This window comes from Mauremys reevesii, linkage group 7, assembly GCF_016161935.1.
Source record: "Mauremys reevesii isolate NIE-2019 linkage group 7, ASM1616193v1, whole genome shotgun sequence".
In the NCBI taxonomy this organism is placed as follows: domain Eukaryota; kingdom Metazoa; phylum Chordata; order Testudines; family Geoemydidae; genus Mauremys; species Mauremys reevesii.
Window position 1 is genome coordinate 66,755,923 of NC_052629.1, and position 21,980 is coordinate 66,777,902.

The following is a 21,980-nucleotide window of genomic DNA, read 5'->3' on the forward strand; positions in this document are numbered from 1 at the left end:
GTTACAGTTGGTCTGTTCAACACTGAGCACAACAGGACCCCAACCTGCTTGCGATCACTCAGTGTGCTATTGTAATACAAATAAACAGTAATAAAATAGGTTTCAGAGTAGTTAGTCTGTATCCGCAAAAAGAACAGGAGTACTTAGGTGCCACAAGTACTCCTGTTCTTTTTGAGTAATAAAATAACTGATCAGACTCAAGTCCTGTTACTGTAGCGTGTTTGTAAGAAGTGCAGCCTTCTTTATTTCCTTTGAGAGCCTTTAGAGGTGAAATGAACATAGCTTTTTCCATAAAGAAACTAGAGTTCAGGTCATGCTAATTGTAACTTATATTTTTAACCAGCTCTAAAAATTTACTTTCCCGAAAGCTTCCTTCCTCCATCCCCATTTTCTTGGCAGGTGCAGAACCTGCCGGCATGCACATTCTTTCAACGGCTGACTTGAATGTCAGCCAACGTAGACAGATTGCTTTGTAAATGTAGGATTATACTGTGCTTGACATCCATAAACCAGAGCTGATCTAATTGCAATCCACTTAAGATGTTGATAACTGCACCCCCACCTAGTACCAGGGAGGCTCTATATCATGCTGAACTCAAGCCCTGTTTGTAAGCTCTGTTTTTGCTTTTAAAGCACCAGGTGTCTGATGCTAAATGAGTCTGGGGAAAAAAAGTAAGTGGGGGCTAATGGAGATAAGAGCTTTGAAAGTGGGAGAGTCCCACATTACAGGGGAAGGTCTGGGAGGCTAGGCTAATAGGGTTGGTTAAAAGAGAGTCTGCCTTCCTAGCAATGATGGACAATCTTGCAACCCTTGTTGGCCTCTCCAGGATCTGAGCTGTGCTTTTAACATGGCCAACCTGTGGCTGCTGCGAAACTGCTAGATTGTTAAGGGCCTGTCTGCACTAGGGATCCCTGCACCAATGTAGCTACACTGATGCAAAGTTCCTGTGAAGATACAGGCCCCCTGTACTACTGCAGTGATGTATGTTTGACACCAAAGCAGGACAGTTACATGGGGTTGCACCAGTCTAGTTACATTGGTGTAGTTATATCTACCAGTCAAGTTACATCAGTGCAAAAATCTCTCAAGTATACAGGTGCTAATGGCGGAACATTTTGGTTTGCATAACCGTGTCTGTGTCATTTGGACCTAGGGTGACCAGATGTCCAAATTTTACAGGGAAGTCCCATATTCTGGGCTTTGTCTTATATAGACACCTATTCCCATCCCCCCAATCCTCTGTCCTGATTTTTCACACTTGCTATCTAGTCACCCTGTTTGAACCTGCAAAGCCAAGCAGAAAATCTCATGAGAACAAACTTTCTCATGAAAACTCTGTTGCTTCTTATTTCTGGTGAACAAACCCACAGTTTAATGGGGTTTGTACAGCTCTTGTTTCGGTCCCTGTGGATTCAGAGGTCTTGATTGCTCATCAGTTTTTGCTGATGGCCACACGCAGTGCAGCAACAGAAACACCCACACCTTATTGCCAGCATTGTGACCCAAACATGTAACAGCTGTGAAGATGGTGCCATGTTCAAGATATTTCTTTGGCATAAGCAATTCTCTCTCCTGAACATTATTAGTATGAGCCTGTTTGAGAGCCATGAAGGTATCGCAGGTGGAATGAGGGAGTAACTGGCAACACAGGAGTTACAAGCTGGGTGGTGGTGGGGATCAGGAGGGGATCAAGGGATCAGGAGCTGACATGAATTAATTTTATTTTCCCTGTGTGCCCTGTAGGCGCAGGGGGTGGGTGAATTTCCTCAGGCCTGTACAGCACTTGAGAGACCCTCAGATAGGCAGTGCTCTAGGAGCAAAGGGCCTTTGGGTAAAGGGATAGCAGTCATGTGCCTGCCCCTCCCACCCCCAGTTGTTAGATCTGTTACCTCTGGACCCAGGAATCTGCCAATTAAGACATAGGACTGGCTGTACTGGGTCAGACCAATGGTCCAACTAGCTCAGTATCCTGTCTTCCAACAGTGGCCAGTACCAGATGCTTCATAGGGAAGAACAGGACAGTTATCTAGAGATCCATCCCCTGTCATCCAGTCCCAGCTTCTAGCAGTCGGAGCTTTGGGACACCTAGAGCTTGGGGTGGTGTCACTGACCATCTTGGCCAATAACCAAGACATGGACAGAGAGCTAAGTAACTTGCTTGTTTTATTCAGCTACTGCATTGCTTCTTGCTCTGACACTCTCTCTATTGCTCCACTACTAGGGCTGTTGATATCTACAGATGCCCTCTGGTGATCAAGCATAGAACACACACAATTACAGTCCTTCCTTATTGAGTTGCTACCCCTTCCCCCAACATGTCTAACCTAACATTATAAATTGCTAGTGTAACTAAGGAGGTCAGAATAGCGCATCTGAGTACTCCAGACAGAATGAGAGGATTATTCTGCCTCTGTATCACTCATCAGCCTTAACTATCAACTATTTCAATTCCAAATTGAGTCGCTCTGGTGGTTTCCTTTGCTGCACAGGGTAACATCTCTCAGATTCTGGAGTAGACCCTTGAGCAGATGCTTCAGATGACAATTCATGTTCTGGTTCCTCCATGCTAGGAATCATTGGAACTACAGTGTCCTGAACTTCAGAATTCGGATCAGCCAGAGTGGGTACACACAGTGTCTTTGTTTTGGGGGTAAATCCCGAATCTGCTCGATGTTGCGATGCCATATCACATCAGGTGAGTTTGGCTAGTATCAGGAACCCACTTGTGGTCACCTCTGTATCCTCGAGCAAGAGCATGTTATTCCATCCATCACTCTGTAAACAACGAGGGTCCATGGACGTTTGCTTGCACTGATACTGACCGTGCTATACCTTGCCTTTGATAGATAGAGACCATTGGTCTTCAATGTTTTTTCTCCAGCACTTTTCACCATCACAAAAAATGAGAGAGAATTCACAGAGTTGTCTACGTTTTAGGAAGTGACTCACTATTTTGGGTGCCCAGTTGATATCTTGAGGGTGTTTGAATTTCAGAGAGTGCTGAGCACTCTGCCCTGTCCTCTTGAAAATGAAGGTGACTCAAGCTCGGTACCACCCAACACCAACGTAAGCCCGTGTTTCTTATCTACATTAGGATCTTCATAAGGATTCTGTTCTATCCCAGTACTGTCTCTTTTCCTTGCTCTTCTCCCCTGGGCATTACTCAGGCTGCTGCTTGCTTTGTGCTTTAAGATGCATTCAGTGGGCTTTACCATGTCACTTTAGAGAATGTCACAGGTGCACACATCTCTGGATAATTACTATAACTCTACAGCTGGCTGAGGCAGGAAGGTCAGGAGCTAGGATTACATTTCCTTTGTGCACTAGGTTTCATGGGCGAGGAGGCATTGGGTTCATTGGGGCCTGTAGCAGCAGCTTACCTGGTGCAGCATTGGGCACATCCATTGCCTCAGCCTACATTCTTCCCAGCCAATTCTATTCCTTCCCCTACCCCCCCCCCCCGATATTATTGAATGAATTCTCCTCTGCTGGAGCAAAAGCCAATCTTCCAGGGCTTTACCCTCTGTACAGGCCTCCTCCCAGTGAGTCACAGTCCTTTACAGCCCACCCTAGCTCTGTCTGGCTCATCCACCGGTTTCTCTTATATAGTGTAGCCCCACAGGTCACGTGACCATGACATCCCGCAGCCTCTCAGTCCCATCACCTGAGAAGCAGGCTAATCCAGGCTGATCCCAACTGCCCATAAAGGGCCAGCTCACCCTGTGACCGGCTCTCTAACTCCCTCTAACTCTTGAGCAAATGAGAGAATTTAATCACCTATAGATTCCTAGGTGGTTAGCTTTAGAAGAGACCACATAGGTGCTCAGATACTGTGGTATATAGCATGGTATAAATACCTATGAAATCATCTGAAGCAGACCCCTTGCTTTTTATCTGGAAAAACTTGTGTCAACGTTAACTCATTCCTCCTTTAATTCCCAGTACAGACATTGTAGAAGCCTGATGGCTAGTTTTCTGGATATGTGTCTGCTGTAAAGTAGCTGGCAGATTGGCTCATGTCTCTTGCTGTTCTGTCTGGGGCCTACAGTTGATTTCGTTTTCCTTTAGGGATGTACAGTGACGCTGGCACTTATCAGTATCCAACCAAATTCTGTCCTTGAGGAAGGATTTGAAAACAAAAAGAAAGAAACTGTAAACACAGCAGCAGTGTTTAAAATGAAAAAGGGGAGCGTTTCCCCAGCAGCCAGAGCCATGGCACATATGGGCATCGTGAAAAGAACACAGCAGGATCATTCGGGAAGCATTTGTCTCCACATTAGGAAATGGAAAGTAAACGCTGCTAGAAGAGCCTCTAACAAAAACCAACAAACCATAAAATCCAGAATTGAGCTGCGACAGGGGAGTAGCAGCAACCATAATTGCATGATCCTAGCATCCCCAGAATGCAAGCAGGAGAGCAGAGCTTTAGCCAGCTTCCCCCGAGTGCCCGCTCTTCATGGAATGGCTGAGTGGGCAGCCTATAGCCAGCTCCCTCCCATCTGTTCTGCTTCTCTGAGCTGGAAACAAGGAGGAAGATCAAGAGCCATGCGATCGGCCAGCTCCCCACATACTCCATTGACCACAGTCTGGGAACTGCCACTCTAGTCAAAAGCACCTTGTTACTGACACTCCAAACTTTCCATCTCATTAGGTCCTGCTGGAAATTCATGCATGGGCCACTTTTGATAATTAAGCAAAGTTATCAGTGATTATTGTTTTAGAAGCACCAGTCTCCATTATTAATAAATAAATAAAAACCGCAAAACAAATGAACAAACCCCTTCCTCTCTCAAACAAAGCTGTAGGCCAGGATTCTCAGAAGTAGGAGCCTAAAGTTATGGCTCAAATAAAAGGTAGCTCATACCAATGCAATCACAACAGTGTAAACACACGTAATCAGTGCATAAGATACATCCACATATGTTACACTGGTGGATCTTTCTAGTGTAGACAGGCCCTTAGGCTCCTAAATATGTCAGCTGGTTTTTCAAAAATGCTGTGCACCCAGCAGCACCAACTGCCTTAATGGGAGCTGCTAAGTGCTCGGCTCTTTTGAAAATAAGATCACTTACTCAGGAGTTGAAATCAGCTTTTGAAAATCTTGGCCTAAAGTCCAAGTTGGTAAGTGCAGTTCAGGAGAAAGATATACAATTAATATACCTTTAAAAGGCCAAAACATTAAACACTATGGCAATCCAAAGCCAGTTTGAGTGATTCCCACTAATATTATGCAGAATAATGGTCATCTTTAATTGACCATTATGATAATATTACTTAGCTCTTCTATAGCACTTTCCATCCTTACATCTCCAAGTGCTTTATGACGGATGTCAGTACCATTATCCCCATTTTACTTATGGGAAAACTGATGCACATGGATGAAGAGTCTCATCAAACAACTTAATTACCACAGAGTATTTGGTTTCTGTTGCTGGAAAGGTATGACTATCTCCAGATATCCCACAGTACAAATTGACCTATGCTTACCTGGAATTTTACTTTCTTTGAGTAGAAAATCTTTTCAGGAATTACATTATTGATATCCCTGCCTCAGGAACTGAATCTTGTCTTTCTTTTGCTGTACATCTTGTTTGCTGAGGCTTTGCAGCTGGCTAATAAAGTATTCATCAGCTCATCAGAGTAACTCTCCTGTTGTCTTTTCTTGGAAGTCGCAGCTTCCATTTTTTCTGGCTCCTGTTGCAAGATCAGACCTTGCAAGACTGACTTCCTGATAGGCTAGATCCAACAACCATGGCCTCCTCCTTGGCCAGCAACAAGTAATTACTATCACTTCAGACTCCTCCTCCTGGATCTGTTGGATTGTTCCGGGCATCAAGCCACTGATATGAAGGCACACAGTAGAGTTCTTGTCCATCTTTGGGAGAAAGAGTCTGTGATGAGAGCTTTGGAATCCGTCTTGGAATCTAGACACCTTTTTCTTAACTTCAGTGTGAATAGGTTGATGGATGATGTTCTCAGAGTCATCTTTACATCCATGAACACATCTAGGTGGCAACTCCACTCTCCCTGCTGTATTTATTGGCTGCTGAGCCAATCCACTTTGATGCTGCATGTTTATGTGTAAGGCCCAAAGACATGTTAAATGAGCTTTTCGTCCAATACAGAAGAACCTTGGCTTCCCTCTGGAGTGTTGGAGACCTGGCTTCTGCATTTATGGAGGTGTTGTCCAAGGATGTTCTTGTTTCTCAGTGAAGTAGTCAGCTCTCTACAGGTGTTTCTTACTGCCCTGAGCCCCACCCCATAGTTACATCGCTAGATAATATCTGGTTGTCAAATGGGTTTGACAAGAAATATACTTGTCAGCAAAAGTCTTAGGTGGCAAAACTTGTGATCTCTAAAACATCAGATGACAATTGGTCAATGAGGTACACAATGTATACAGAATACATGCAGAGTACACACACTGTTGTATGTAGGATATACTAGTATATATGGGGTTTTCAGGTTCTGTAGATAGTAGCAGGGCATATAGAGGGTCCTATTGGTACATAGTGTGTATTGGGTATACAGAGACTTAGGTTATTAGGGAGAGGCATGATTTGTCTGTAGCTTGCTATTTTCAACCTCCCTCTAACCTCCTCTTCTCTCTCAAACCACAGATATTTTACTGAAATTTCACAGCTAAACTGGATGTAATTCCCCTCCCCATCTATTTGGTAGGAATAAATAACTTTGCAGCTATAACTATGTGAAATGTTCCTAATCCTTTGCTCTTTGAGCATTTTCCTAACCATCACCACCACCACCTCTTCCTCCTACTCCGTTTTGCCAACCAATATCTGATAAACACACGCCTACACTTCGATAATCGCTTACAATAAAGAGCTTTATTTACAAAAATACCTTTTTAGAGTGAGGAGTTTGCTTCTGTGATTTGGAGGATCTTGAGACTTGGTTTTGTGTGAATATGGGAGTCTGCATAAGCCATGGGCATATAAATTATGGGTGAGATTTCAAAAGCACTCTGCACTGGCTTAACTCTGCTCCCATTAGAAAAAAAAAACCCTTCCTAACCATAATGATAGTTCAGCTCTGGAGCTGATTACCTAGGGAGGTTGTGGGATCTCCCTCATTGTGGATTTTTAAGATTAGGTTAGACAAGCATGTATCTTGAGGTTCCTTCCAGCCCTATGTTTCTATGATTCTATGATTGGTAAAATTCCCATTGTCTTCAGTGAGAACAGAGTTAGACCAGTGCTGAGCACGCTTGAAAATCCCTGCCTATGTGCATAGAATTGATACTCATTCTAAAACTCCTGCAATGTAAAATGCATTCAAATGCCACATGGTCAACACATCAGAAGCTTTCCCCCCGCCATTTCCTTTGTCATTGTGTTTATTTAGACTGTATTTTGAAAAGGTTTATATTCTAAATGCATCACAGTGTCACCGTATGTGAAATCCAATTATGACAACCTTGTCTGTGTTCCCCTGGGACCATTTAGTTTAATGCTCACAAAGAAACAGAGAAAAGCTTCTTGTTGGCTTCCCAAGGTTCCTTGGGACATTTTAGTGTTCTTAGAATTTAAATGTGAAGAAGTGACACCTGGTAAACATAAAAATTCATAACATATTCTAAGGCATGTGCATTTCTCAATAAGCGACACTGTTATTTGGATTGTTTAAAAGCAAAACGTGTTTAACTAAACAGCGGCCTCTATTGGTCAACATGAGATCACAGAATCATAGAAATGTCAGTCTGGAAGGGACCTTGAGAAGTGATCAAGTCCAGCCCCCTGCGCTGAGGCAGGACCAGGGCCGGCTTTAGGGAGATTCCCGGAAATCAGGCCCTGCGCCTAAGAGGGCCCCCCAGCGTCCAGAAGAGGGGCCCGCACCTTCCTCTGAAGTGCCACCGGAAACAGCGGCAAGCGATTGAGCTGCCGCCGCTATCTTTGGCAGCAGCTCAATCACTGCCACTGTTTTTGGTGGCATTTAGGCGGCAGCTCTTTCGAATCGGGCCCCGCATGTCCTAAAGCTGTCCCTGGGCAGGACCAAGTAAACTTAGACTAGCCCTGACGGGTGTTTGTCCAACATGTTCTTAAAAACCTCCTGTGATGGGGAGTCCACAGCCTCCCTTGGAGATTATGTGAAGCTTTAAAATGCATAAAGACTGAGGGGGGAGGGATAGCTCAGTGGTTTGCACCTTGGCCTACTAAACTCAGAGTTGTGAGTTCAATCCTTGAGGGGGCCACCTATGCATCTGGGGCAAAATCAGTACTTTGGTCCTGCTAGTGAAGGCAGGGGGCTGGACTCAATGACCATTCAGGGTCCCTTCCAGTTCTCTGAGATAGGTATATCTCCAATTATTATTATTATTATAACTGCTAGATAGAGGCTAGGAACTGCTTTAAGTTATACCCGCTTGTAATTGCTCCCAAGGGCCCATCTGCTAGACAGAGTTTGCTGGTGCACAGTGTGCTCTGCCCATAACCCCTCCCCACTCCTCTCTGACCTGGCAGTCAGGGGGAACCTAGTGAAAATGTGTTATATAGATAGCCCAGCAAGTGGAAAGCTTCCTCTTTCCTGTGGACTGTTTGGTTTTGTGCTGAACTCGGAATTTTGCCAGCTTAATACCCAGGCATTGTGGACCGGTGGTTTGTGTGTGCATCCTCCCACTCCTTGGCTGGAGTGCAAGATCAGAAAATGAATCTTGCTTCAGAGAAGAGAGCTGGTTCTTGCTTTGTTAGTGCTTTCTTTGCACAGACTTCTGTTTTCTCCTTGTGAAAGGTTTCAGAGATGCTGACGGCTAAAAGTCATTTCCAAACAGGATTTGCTTACCCATCGTAGTTCATTTCAGAGTGGCTTGCAGTTGTTTCTCCGAGTAAGAGGAGACAGACAGAATAACTGATTCTCTTGCAGCAGTTGGTTTGGAAAAGCTGGACTTGCATCTCCTACCACCTGGTGCTTTGTCAGTACAGAATGCTGGCATTTAGGGATGGCTCTAACTAACAATAGCAACAGCGTGCCCAGCAGGGACCTCTTCCCTCTGAATCACTTAGAAGAAGAACCTTGACTAGTTGGAGAGCAAGTAAACTTTCACCCTGTAATTCATTCTGGCTGCTTTGGGATAATCTCTTCTGCTTTGGGAACCCAGTCTAGAGACCTGCTAGGCACCTGAGACTCTTATTGAAATCAATAGGAGATACAGGTCCTGTATGCCTCTCAGGATCAGGCCCATCCTGAATAGATTTAATTGTTTTTCAAGATGGGGTTCCTTGTTTTTAAAATCCTCCATAATCTTGCCCAGCCAGTCTCTCTGTGTCACTTTGATCCCCTACATGTCTTCATTGCTGTTGTTGAAAGGCCCTTCAGTTCTGCAGCTTGGCCTCCTGCCCCCTGGAACTGCTCTCCTGTATCTCTTTCTTGTCCAATCTTTTGCTTGTGCCTCCTAATTTCTCTCCCTCTGCTGTCCCTTATTATTGAGCTCTGCAACCCTAACTCTTTACAGGGGCCCAGGTGTATCAGAGGCACGAAGCAAAACAAAGCTGGGTTATTGCACTGTCAAATGTACAGCAGGGATTCAATCCTATGAGGCAGCAGGTCTTCAAGAAACAGGGACATTGCCTGTTTTAAAACTGAGAACTGAACAGCCTAGAAAACAAACCTGCAATGATCAGAGTCAGTAAACCTCAGCGTGATTAATAACCTTTTCCCTTTGACCTGAAACACACGTCAGAATGTGACAGCCTCGTCTGTGTGGCTGGTGCTTTGCTGGGTTAATGCAATTAAAAGTGGGTGTTTAAGTAACCCCATGGAATATTGCTACAATGGCACTGACCTTTAAGAGAAAGCAAGGTCTCCACAGGCCTCGGTGCTTCCCAATATCTACAGAGAGTCTCAGAAATATACTGTTAAGGCTTTAATATGGGGAAAGGCAGGGGAATGAGACGTCTCTTCTGCTGACATCGTTTTGCATGAGGTTAAATGGCCTTTCTGGTGTCTTTTTCTGCACACTTAGGATTTACATTCAGAATCTGTCTGCTGCCCTCCGGCTATCAGAGAACAGGCATCTGCTGCTCACATAAAGCCCCCTCTCGTGGCCTTTCACTCCTTCAGAGAGGGGCACATATAATTAATAAGCGGTGGACGTTTAATAGGCAAAGGAGCCAGTGAAATGCACCAGGGCCAGCCAGAAATATAGGAGATAAAGGAGGGGAGACCCGAGGCAAATCTGCTAGTTCTCAAATTGATTAGCAGGGTCTGTTTGTGTTTGGGATGTTTGCAGGACTTGGCAGGGAATGAGCTTGGGCTGCACATCTTAGAGGGTTGGTGCGAGTTGGGAAACAAGCAGGAAAAACTGTCCAGCCAGCAGTGTTACAAACGTGCCGGGGGATCAGAGAGAACAGCATGTCTGAGCATTGGCCGACAGCCCGGGAGGACTCGATTTGGGGCCAGCGATGTAGCTCTGGCCCTTTGCATCCTCCTGTGGTACCTGCTGCCTAGGATGCTGCTGGGGGTACCTACGTGATGGGGAGTAGTCTCGTGGGAATAATGATGACCAGTTGGCTGTGAGGCTTGGAGAGACGCAGCACCTGAGATGGGGCTGTGCTGCTGCAAAGACTGGAAAAGCCGCTCTCGGGAGCCCAAAGGTAACTTTGCCTTTCGAAACCTCCCTGTAGGCTTCAGAGAAAAGTCTTCCTCCTCATCCCCCACCTTTGCCTCTCGCATGGGTTGTTATTTTGCAGAATATAATTGCTTCTGGAATGGCACTACCTTGTGGCCCCGTTAAGCCACATTGGCATTGAAAAGGCTCCTATCTCTGAAGTTCAGTTTTAATGTCCTGATGTCCGATTCGGTCAGAATGAGAGTCATTCTTTTTGTTCTCCCCTTTTACCACAGTGCTGAGCTATGTGAGTAATGCTATTCAGCGGCAGTGCTGCAAGGGCAGCCCCTTGCTACATGCCAGCCAAAAGCAAGCAGTTATATTAGGAGATGCTGGATGAAGGGACGGTGGGGATAGGGGGCAGCAGCTGCTCTCAATTTATTTCACTTTGATTTCAGTCCATCGGTGATCAATGCACGATATGTACATTTCACGGACTCTGAGTGCTGCATGCAATCTGTGTTCAGTAAAATCATGAATGGGTCGAAACTGGGTCTTGCCACCCTAATTTATTACTAGTCCAATCCTGCTTAGCCTAGCATAAGTTGGATATGACTTGGGTTTTAGCAGCATAAAGTGGAATGGAGAATTGGGTCATTTCCCCCTATTTTCTGAGAACATTAAATCCTTTGAAAGACGTGATCACTTCTAAAATGGTTAATAAACAGCCACAATGGTAAATCACTGTGAGTGTGAATTATATTGAAAATACAGTTCAATCTTTTTTCTTTTTCCCAGATGTAACTGAAACTTGACAAATAAACTACAAAGGTTGCCCCGGGGGAGTCACATTTGATGCACTGTGTTTCTCATCTGTTCCCATTTATTTCCTGTGAGACTTAGATCCTTTCTGGAGAACAAGACCTTTGGGGAATTAGGAATAGTTTCAGGGTGCAGGTAAGCTGGAGGAGTTTGGATTCTCTGTCTCTCTCTCTCCAAGCAGGAGTCCTGACTGGTCATATAGTTGTATTCAAATTAAACTACAACACATATTGGAAAGAACAATGTGATTTGGCAACTAAACAGTTAGTAGAGATGGTCAGACATTTTTAATCTCAAAATTTTGGGGGATAAAAACTGCTTTTTTTTTTTTTTTTACAAAACAGAAACCTTTGTAAGAAAATTACACATTTCACTGAATTTTTTTGGTGGGTTCATTGAAAAAAAAATTAATAATTTGTGAAGGGTTTGTCACAAAACCAAATTTTTTCCATTTTAGACAACCAAAAAATAAAATAAAAAATGTCTTTCGACAATCGAAAACCAACCTTTTTCAGGTTTTTTATAAAAACCCTAAACATTCTAGGAAATCTTTGACACAGTCAAATAATGTCCATTTTCTTTGAAACTTTTCCTGGAAAGTGAAAATACACACTTTGACAAGCTCTAGCCTTCAGGGTCACAGTTTTAGTTGTAAGGTGTTAAACAGATTATGTTTGATTTTGATCTTTAAAAAAAAAAATACAAAATGTTTGGTGTAGCCTTAATGCAACATGTAGCTTCTGTACGTCCATCACTCCATGCAACTTTATTATTCCAGTGAGTCATAAGTCAGGATATATGAGCTACATTCAAACAAATAAAAGTTGATACCAAAAAGAAATCTAAATGAAGAACACATAATGAGGTGATAGCTATCCAATCAGCTATATTTGAAAGGGGTAGATGCTGAAATGGAGTTAATCCAAACCAGATGAGGCGTAATTTGTCCCCCTGGGCTCTCTCTTGGATGGGAGCTCAGAAGGGGCGAGGGTCAAATCAAGATGATTATAAACGTGCCTTGTTTAATTTAACTCAGAGACAACGGACACTTCGTTAACATGACTCCAAAGCTGATTATTCCTTCTGCTGAGGCTCACAAATGAGGACCCAGGATGAGATGTATCACGCTCCTCGCTACAGCTGGGCCAAACCAACCCCCCAGATCAAAGCAACGCTGAGGTTTGGCTCTGGGGTTCTACTAATTTCATTCTTGGATTGAATGAGGCTTGATCCCAGGGGCCAAACTCTTTGATCCCAGTTATATTGGTATCAATCCAGAGTCACTCCATTGACTTTACCTAAATTATTCCAGTTTACACTGGTATAAGTAAAATCAGAATCTGGCTCTGTCTTCTAAAGAGGAAGATTAGTACACTAATCCACATCGCCCCCTCAACAGCATTCCTTGCCCAAGGGGAAACCTTTTCTAAAGAGAGAGCATTTTAGTCAGCACACTTCATTTAGGCTCAGAAGTGTCAAGTGTTTGTGTGTCAGATCTGTATCATCAACTAAGCCTGAAAAGCTTGGCAACATCACAGACTTTTATCCCAATTGAGATGAAAGTCCAGCATTAGTCAGGCTGTTCTTTATCTACAGAGCCACCTGGCCAGGCAGAGAGGCCAGAAAATACAGTATACGAGTACCTCATGCTAACAGACATCGCAGGGCTTTCTTTCCAGCTTAGCCCATTAAAGTGCCCGCCACGGGTTATTTTATGTTGAAAGTATATGTGATGCCACTTTTAGTATGGCATAAATGTTTCCCACTGTAACAACTCTCTCTTTCAGGCTGTTTGGAAAGAAAAAGTCCCAATCAAATTTCTTCCCTAATATTGGTTGTGAACAAACACGCTTTTATAAAACTGGAGACCAGTGCAAGCTTTGTAATGTATCAACCTGATCTGGGCAGCTAGAGAGGCTGAGTATTTTCCACCTCAATCTATATTAGAGATGGGTCTCAGCTGCAGAACTGGAGCCTGGATTTGGGATCTCAGCTAAATGTGGTGCCACTGAAGTCAGATTGCCTTTGTGTGTGGTTCTGTTCCCCAGGCTGTTCCCAAACCAGCTTCCGTGGAGGTTCTCTTTGGGTCTGTTGCTGGGGCAGCGTAGGGCTGTCGGCAGACTTCGTGCTGTTGGTGGGTTGTTTCAGAGCATGGCTGCTTTTGCTCTGGCCTTTTGCCCATGCGCTTTAACTGGCACTGTTTGTTGGTGAGCTCTGGCAATCCTGGTGGTGGATGCAGGAGGGATGGCATAGCTTGTGACCAAGTGTAACAGGTTGGACTCACCATTGCAATGCCTCCTCCTGTTTTTTCCAGGAACTAGCTCTGTCCAGCTCTGGAGCACCCTTTGCAGGTGGTGTTTCCCCTGTTGTTTGCTCTGCTGTTTCCTCTGTCTGTGGGGGCCCGGATTGCTCCTGGACTGCAGCGTCCTCTTCAGGGCACGGCCCTCCGGCTCTGCCCCACCTCCGTTGTCTTTCCCCCTTCCAGGGCAGCCGGGAGTCCTTCGCCCAGCTTCTTGACGCAGTGGCAAACTAGAGCCCGTAGTCTAGCCCCTAACTCAAGGCAAGCTGCAGTCCTTTGGCTTGAGCCAGCACTCAGGTGGGGCTGCAGGCGGTTAACAAGCCCAGGCTGTGGCTCAGAGCGGGGCAGTAAGCAAAGTTACTCAGTTCCAACCTGCACTCAGGTGGGGCTGCTTGCAATTAATAAGCCCAAGGTTCAGAGCTGGGCGGGAAACAAAGTCTCTCAGTTTGGGCCTGTACCCAAAGTCAGTTACCTCAGGCTTTCCTTCAGCTAATCTGAGGGAGGGGGAGACTGCCACCCACCTCTTGGGTGGCAGGGGAGACGCAGGCCCTCCCACTCCACTGCGTCCTGGCCCAAGGCCCGAAGGGTGGCGGAGGAGTCTGCCACCACGTCAGTGCGGATCCAAGCCGCAACATGCTGACAAACCCTCTGCAAGCACTGCAGCCTAACAGGGGTCTTCTACCCCAGGGCCACGTCCATACCCCCACTCCACGGGTACCTGTTGGTCCGGTGAGGTAAGGTGCTCTGCGTGGGCCTTACTTGCCAGCAGAAGCTCTGCTGGGGTTGGGCCAGCCGGCGATCTGGGCTGGCCGTCTGTCTCCTGCGGGGTCAGGTCATCCTGGGGTTCTGGTGGTCTAGGCCAGTTGTCTGCTTCCCCTGGGGTCAGGTAAGTCCGGGCCAGTCGTCTGCACTCTGTGGGCCTGCTGCCATCTCCCAGCGCGAGAGCTCAGGGGAAGCGTCTGTCCCCTCCAGTGGCTGGGCCCCCACTGAGCCTCCAGGTCCCGCCTTTATACTTCCGGCCCTGCCCTTGGCCTCTGGGAGCTGAGCCAGGGGGCAGGACTCTGCCCATGAGTGTCTGGGGAGGGCCAGTCCACCTCACGACACCAAGGCATTGACGGTTGCACACCTTGGGCTGTTGCACTGATCCTGCCAGCTTCAGCCTTGGTAAAAAGAACAGCTCAGTTTGTCCCTGGCACCTCAGAGCCGCTGGCAGGCGAGTGGATTATGATCTGGAGGGAGACCAAATCACAGATCTCCCTGTCTATGAGTGATCATCTAGGGTGTGATGTGCCAGGTCATGAAGCCAGGCCAGTGAGTGTCCAGACAGGCACCACATCCTGGCCTCCACCCCACGTCTGCCTAAACTTGCTGGGCGAAGAAGCTCATAGGACTAGAGCCTCAGCCAAGGCCCCACCCACAGGAGTGCTGATTGAAGGATCGCCTGGCTTCACTGATTGGTCCTAACAGGCTATTTAATCCAAAAGGAGGCACAGGAACTGTCTGAGCAGCAAGGTGGTTTTCTGTTATGGCTGCACTTGTCCCTGCTTGTGCCTGCTTCCTGCACCCCTGTTCCTGATTCCTGACTCACCCATGCTTTCGCTTCTGCTCCCACCATACTCCTGCACGATTCCTGATCCTTGCCTCTGCTCCAGTTCCTGCTCTTACACCTTGCTTCCATCAGTTACCAGTTCTGGCTCTAATTTGAGCCTTGGCTCTGGCATTTTGTACCTGAACTCGGCTTTGACCCTCAGCTTTCATTCCTCGTACTTTCATTCCCTCATACTTTGGCTTGATTCCTGGCTCCGATGATCAGCAGTTGACTCTGGTGCTGACCCTTGGCTTCGTTCCCCAACCTGGACACCTGCTCTGCCCCCTAGACCTGACTCTTGCTCTGACCTCTAGGCCAGACCGCCTACATCCCGGGCCATAACATAAGGCCCCACGTTATTGGCTTTAGGAGAGATTAGTGCAGAAAGAATTTTGAGCCCATGCAAACAGATGTGGTGGTGTGCTTGTCTTGCCCATCAGCAGGAGAGAGGCCTAAGTAACCAAGAAGTCCACTTAGTCTGAAATGGTAATGCTTGAGTAGCAACATCTTCATCAGAACGGTTAAGAGGTAAAAATAAGTGACAAAGAAAGGGCAACAGCATTTTCAGCAATGGTTACATGATTGGGTTTGCCATGCTGGTGAAAGGTGCTAGATTCACTGGCAGTGGCACTGCATCTATGCAGTATGCTCCCTGAGACCGTATGCTTGACATGGAGGAGTCATCAGTCCAGTGCTTAGGGCTGGTCTACACTAAGGGGAAAAATCGATATAAGATACGCAACTTCAGCTACGTGAATAACGTAGCTGAAGTCGAAGTATCTTATATCGATAACTTACCCGTCCTCACGGCGCGGGATCGATGTCCGGGGCTCTCCATGTCGACGCCGCCACCGCCGTTCGGGGCGGTGGAGTTACGGAATCGATAGAAGCACGTTCGGGGATCGATATATCGCGTCTAGATGAGACGCGATATATCGATCGATCGCTACCCGCCGATACGGCGGGTAGTGTAGACGTAGCCTTAGGCATCTTGGCCGTGATTGTCAGTAAAGGTGATGAGACTTTTGGGAGATGAGGGACAGTGACCGCTAGGAATTGGAATGAAACTGTAGAGAGAGGCCACCCTCCAGCCGCTCGCAGTCCCTGATAGTCTGTGCCAGCTTCTGACATGCAGCTTGTAGGTGAAAGTGACCATACCCCTGGCCAAGTCCCCTGAGCCAGGCTTATTCATTTTAATTTAATTATATTTCTTCCTTTTTTTCCTTGATTTTTTTTTGACATCAGTTGTTGTTCCCTTAGAACAGCTGTACAAAAACACTCCTGTTACTCGTTTGCAGATATTTTTCCTGTAAGTGACTTTCCAGTGGGGTAATATAACTGTGAAGATTAACAAATATTCCCTTTGCCACCATTAACTTGGCCATCAATTTGCTCTGTTTGAGTTAACTCTGCTAAGAGATCTATTGTGCATTCAGTGCCATAAAAATCAAACCCCAATGAACTGGTTACTATGAATTCCAAGCTCAGGCAAACATAAGCCCAGACCTTCCAAATTCGCAGCCAGCTGCCGTTTGCCTGTTAGATTTTATCTGGCGTCAGAGTGGCTGCTGATTGCCCTTGAGTGTTTTGTGGTTGGATGCTGTGCTTAAGAAGGTCCGAAGTCCAGTGAGCACAGTGAGAGATTTTATTAACAGTGAGGGGTTTTATTTGAAATATTACTGCTAGTTGGGGTTCCAGCTGTGATCTGATGTGGAGAGTTGAGCGGGGAAAGCCATTAAAAGAATTGATTGGCCCATCCAAAGAATAGGGGAGCTTCTGTTGTGACAGAGCAGACAAGAAAACCAGGGAAGATGGTATTTAGCAAATACATTTATTGATAATAAATATTTTAAGCTTCATTTAACCTAGCCTAGCCAAGGATCTCAAAGCACTTTGCAAACATTGACTTGGATCTCATAATACTACCTCTGTGAGTTAAAGAATGGAGTGTTCCTAAGAATCACAAACTGGGAGAGGTCTCTGTCTTGCTCACTCTCTTTTCTTTTCACTTTTTTCCCGTTATTTTCCAGATTTTTTTTCCAGTTTGCATAGTTCTTATTTAAAAAAAAGTCTTACCCCCAAAAAATATGTCTGGCAAACAGGGCTGTGGCATGGTTACTGATGGTGATTTCACTCTTTGGCTCCCCTATGGAGAGGTTGTGCAGAGCCGTAGGGTGAATGATAGCACACTTCTAGCCATTTGGGTTCAGGCAGTCAGCCAGTGGGCTGTGTGGGTAGGTATGCGTCTCTATCACGCTGCAATCTCACTTCTTTCATAGGAGGTGTTAGGTTTTCCTTTGATGTTTAATAGGACCGAAGCACTTTTGTACAGCCAGGTACCTTTCCTAAAGCAGGCATTTGTGCTGGTATGTAAAGTGATTACCTTCATCTCAGCAGCTAATCAATATACAATGGCAGCCGTGGGGCTCTGGATGGCTTATGGGAACAGACCAATGTGTTTGTTTTACCTGTACAAGTTCTGAGGCAGCCATTATCTTCTCATTCAGCTGCTTCAGATCAAACTACTACACAATTAATCATTTCCTGTTAAGACGCTCTCACTGAGAAGTAAAAGCTGTATCATAGCTAGGAAGCACCTCCTTCCTGCCAGGCAGGTGCTTAGCCAAAGAGCTGAATTGGCAATGGGGTTCGGAGCCATTCATCTCTAGGCTCCGGGTCAGCCGTGAGCAGATTATTACCATCAGAGATCCTGGGTTCAGTGGCCGGGGGCCAAATGAGCTGGTGGATGTCGGCCCAGTTCCTCATCCTCGTCATAATAACAGTTACCACAATTTGGCTGTAGATTTTAAGGCTAGAAGGGATACTATGATCATCTATTATTATTATTTATTATTTGTATTGCCATCATATCTAGGGGTTTCAGTCATGGACCAGGTGCTGTACAAGCATAGAACCAAATGGTCCCTAGTTTGACCTCCTGTATAATATAGGGCATGGAATTTATTCCTAGATTGAGCCTGAATTGGGAAGGCCATTGATTAGAAAGAGGATCATTCTAAAGCAGCCGAGATGAGACTGCACAGTCCTTAACGTGGCTTGGTGGCTAGCCCTGCACCCTTTGATTATTTTTTTCCTTGTAGTTAATAATAGAACTGGTCAAAAAGGGATGAAATTCCAGGATTTTTTTGTGAAAAATTCATTTCCACCCCCTTTTTTAATTGAAATAAAAAATGTAACTAAAAATTTGGAAACACTTGAGCAGCTCTGATTAATAATGACTCCAGACTACAGTTGGTGCAGTTTTAACTGTAGTCTGGAAATCCTATCTGTGATTTAGTTTGTTACCACAAAAGCAAACGCTGTCCTTTTGTCCTGAGGCAAGTGAAGCTGTTCCTGTATCAATAGGATACAGAAGTACCATTAACCTTCATGGGCTCTATCCCTTATGCACCAAAGAGGAAGGAAATTAACCAATATCATTTCAAAAAAAGGCAGTGCATGGTTGCTCATGTGTTCAGGCTTTTGCTCAGTCTCTGTGTGCATTCTAAGATTGGGTATGGGTGCTTGCTGAGGAAAGCTGGTCAGAGATTTTTCTTTGACACTTTTTTTTTTTTTTTTTTTGGAATGAAAAATGGATTTCTGATTAAAAACATCTTTTTTTTTTTCAGTTTTTGGTTGTTGAAAACAGAAAACTCATTTTTGTTTTTCTGAGAGAAACCACCTGCAAAAAATTTTCTTTTTTTCTTTTTAGGAGTTTGGATTTTTTTTCACAGAAAATAAAACACATTTTTGAGAGAGTTGAGTGCTGAGTACTATCAACTATCACTGATATCGGTGGTAGTGAAGGTCACTGGTCATCTTGTAGGATTGCACCCAAAATGTGCATCTCTGGGTATGCTGCATGGGTACAACTGAACTTAACACCTGAAGACTTTATAAATTCCACCAAATCCATGACCTCTGGCTTGTTTAAGTGGTTACAACTCATGGACTTTACTTAGTATCTGATATGATTTCAGGCTCTCCCTAGAGAGTGGCTCATGTATGCTCTTGGAGGCACCTGCAGTGGCATTTCTTATTTATTCTATTACCATATATTTTCTTTGCTGCAGGAAAGTTACCTAAATGGAGGTAAGATGGGAGGTGTATCTGTGCTGTCGTCATGCTCTTTCTGAATGTATTATTTCTGATAAAAAAAAATTAAAAAAAGAGTGAAGTTTCTGTTCTCTCATCTCTTTCTATCATTTTCTGTAGTTTTGATATAGTGTCTAATTACCCAAATCTCCTAAATTGTGTCCTGATTTTAAAGGCATCCTGGCATAAGCCAAACCTTGTATTCTCTACAGTCAGAACCCACACCCGGGTGCACACTAATATAAATGCATCAATCAGTTTAAATGTGCCATGCAAAGACTTTCTGAAACAAAAGATCTTTTCTCCCCTTTGAAAATAGGATTATTCTGTAGACCTGTTCACATCAAATGAAATCACATTACAGGTCTGTATATGGCAACCCCCCCTGCTAGTCCTGCAAACCCCTTGCTCCCATAGCTAAATGAGGTGCTAGGGAATCGAGGGAGCCAGAAGATGTAAAATGACACTGTTACTCTAAATATAATAATACCTAGCTCTTATGTGTCCCTTTTCATCAGTAGATCGCCGAGTGCTTTACAAGGGCGGTCAGTATCATTATCCCCATTTTACAGATGGGAAACTGAGGCATAGAGAGGGGAAATGTAGAGCCCAGGTCTCTAGAGTCCTCTTGCACTGCTGTGTTCACTTGAGTGCACTGCTCCTAGTGACCATGTAGTTGCAAGGGTACTCATTTTAATCTTTGTTATTGTCTAAAAAACTCTATATAATTTTCAGATTTAAACACACTTTAATATTATGGGATTTGAAGGTCCAGAGTTGATGCATCTCTGCCTACCATTAATTTGTCTCTAAGTCACAGATATAAAAAGTTGTGCTACATGAAAGAAGTCTTGTTAGAAATTAATCCCCCACCCCACACCTAATTCCTGCTTTAGTTTGCACTCTAGCATCAACCTAGCCTAGATAACTCCCTTTTTGTATTTTGGGGACAGTCAGGGTCACACTGTTTGGAGTTTACATTTCAAATGGATAAACTCAGTCCGATAAGGGCTTGACACAGCAATGGAAGGAAGGACTCTCAGAAGCTAAGCTATATTGCAATATTAGTCCCTTCACAGCCCCATTCATCCAGAAGACCCCTTTCATAAGATATCTCTTTCAATCCAAGCATATGCCTACAGGGATGGGCAAAACTCATAAGAGTCATGGTGAGTGTGGGGTGAAGGTTTGTTATGGCCAAATGTGTCTGGTGTGCCTTTAAATGTAATTGGCTTGACTGGACTTGCTGAGAAGGACTGAATAACTGCCCAGGGCAGGGACTGTCTGGATAGCTGTATCTTGTGCTGTGTTGATTACATTATTGCTTATTATTTATATTACAGTAGCTTCCTAGAGGCCCCAGCTGAAATCAGAGCCCCACTGTGCCAGGCACTGCATGGACACATAGTAAGAAACAGACCTGCCCTGAAGATTTTACTGTCTGAGTAGACAAGACAGACAAAGGATGAGAGAAAGGAGGTGCTATTGTCCCCATTTTATACTGGGAGTATGCAACACTCAGGAAAAACTCAAGGCTTGTCTACAAAGGGAGTAAATCTGGACTAGCTGTTCCTGATTAACTCCATATATGGTGTCACAGTGAAGGGCAACTGCCCCTGTATTCCCCCTCTGTGGTCTACCAAGGACACCCACTGTAGGCTGATGGCTCCTCAGCCATCACTTCTCTCGGGTAGAGACCACATCCCTCTCCCTCCTGACTTGAGTTTTGTCCAGGCTGCACAGTTCCCTGCCTATACTGTGAATTCCCCCACAAGCCAGGCTGCCTACAAAGCCAGTGCCTGTGCTTTGCTTTCTCCAGAAGCTATGGCCAGGTTAATTGTCAGTACTTATAAGTTACCCCACAGCTCTTTCTAAGCAAGCATGTTTATTCTTAAGGTGAAAGCAGGACAGAGAAAACATATTAAAAACAATAAAAGAACCTACAAGCATGCTAGTAAGCTCACTGGTAATCACCCCTTTCCAACCTCAGGTCAGTCCTTCCAACCCTTCCCTAAGGCTCCTGGACAGAAGGTCCTGTCTGTGTGCTGGATCAGAAAGCGGAGCCTGAGTCAGTTTAAACTTTATCCCGAAATCCTTTCTTTGTCTGCTGGTCTCTGTGTAACCTAGTATATGCGAGCCTCTCCAGGTGGTGTGATACCTGTCTGGTGGGTTACAACCTGGCTGATTTGCCTCAGTTACCCCCCACCACCACCACCACCACCAACACACATACACGCACGCACGCTGCTTTCAGTTCCTGAAGGAGCGGTGATAGCCCTCCCTCCTGGAGTAGGACACAGTCATATATAAATCATTCATTTAAAACAATAGATCCCAAAGATACTTAAATGTAATTCAATATCTCCCAAGGATTTGCAGGAAATGCCATCTCTGTCACATACGGACAGCCTCATTCCAGAGTAAGAGTGTCTTTTTCTGCTTTAAGTTAATTTGAAATAAAGCACTCTGACTCTGGAATAAGAGCATCCACACATGGAGTTAATCAGCAATAGTTAATCCATGTTAAATTCATACCCTGCTTTATGCTGGATTAACTTTCAGGTATAGGCAAACCCTAAGTGACTTGGTTAATGTGACCCAGGTAGTCTGT

The 21,980-nt window shown here is 45.0% G+C and overlaps 1 protein-coding gene across 9 annotated transcripts in view; it reads left to right on the plus strand.

Moving 5' to 3' along the window:
* ARHGAP22 (Rho GTPase activating protein 22) overlaps window positions 1-21,980 on the plus strand; it is a 256,899-nt gene that overhangs the window by 71,967 nt on the left and 162,952 nt on the right. Inside the window, exon 1 of one of the 9 annotated variants that reach the window (XM_039482025.1) lies at window positions 10,356-10,611. The exons of the other annotated variants lie outside the window; for them this stretch is intronic. Within the exon in view, the coding sequence (XP_039337959.1) occupies window positions 10,560-10,611 (52 nt within the window). The 5' untranslated portion in view covers window positions 10,356-10,559. Of the gene's footprint in view, window positions 1-10,355; window positions 10,612-21,980 lie in introns of those variants that run through there. 9 annotated transcript variants of the gene reach the window in all.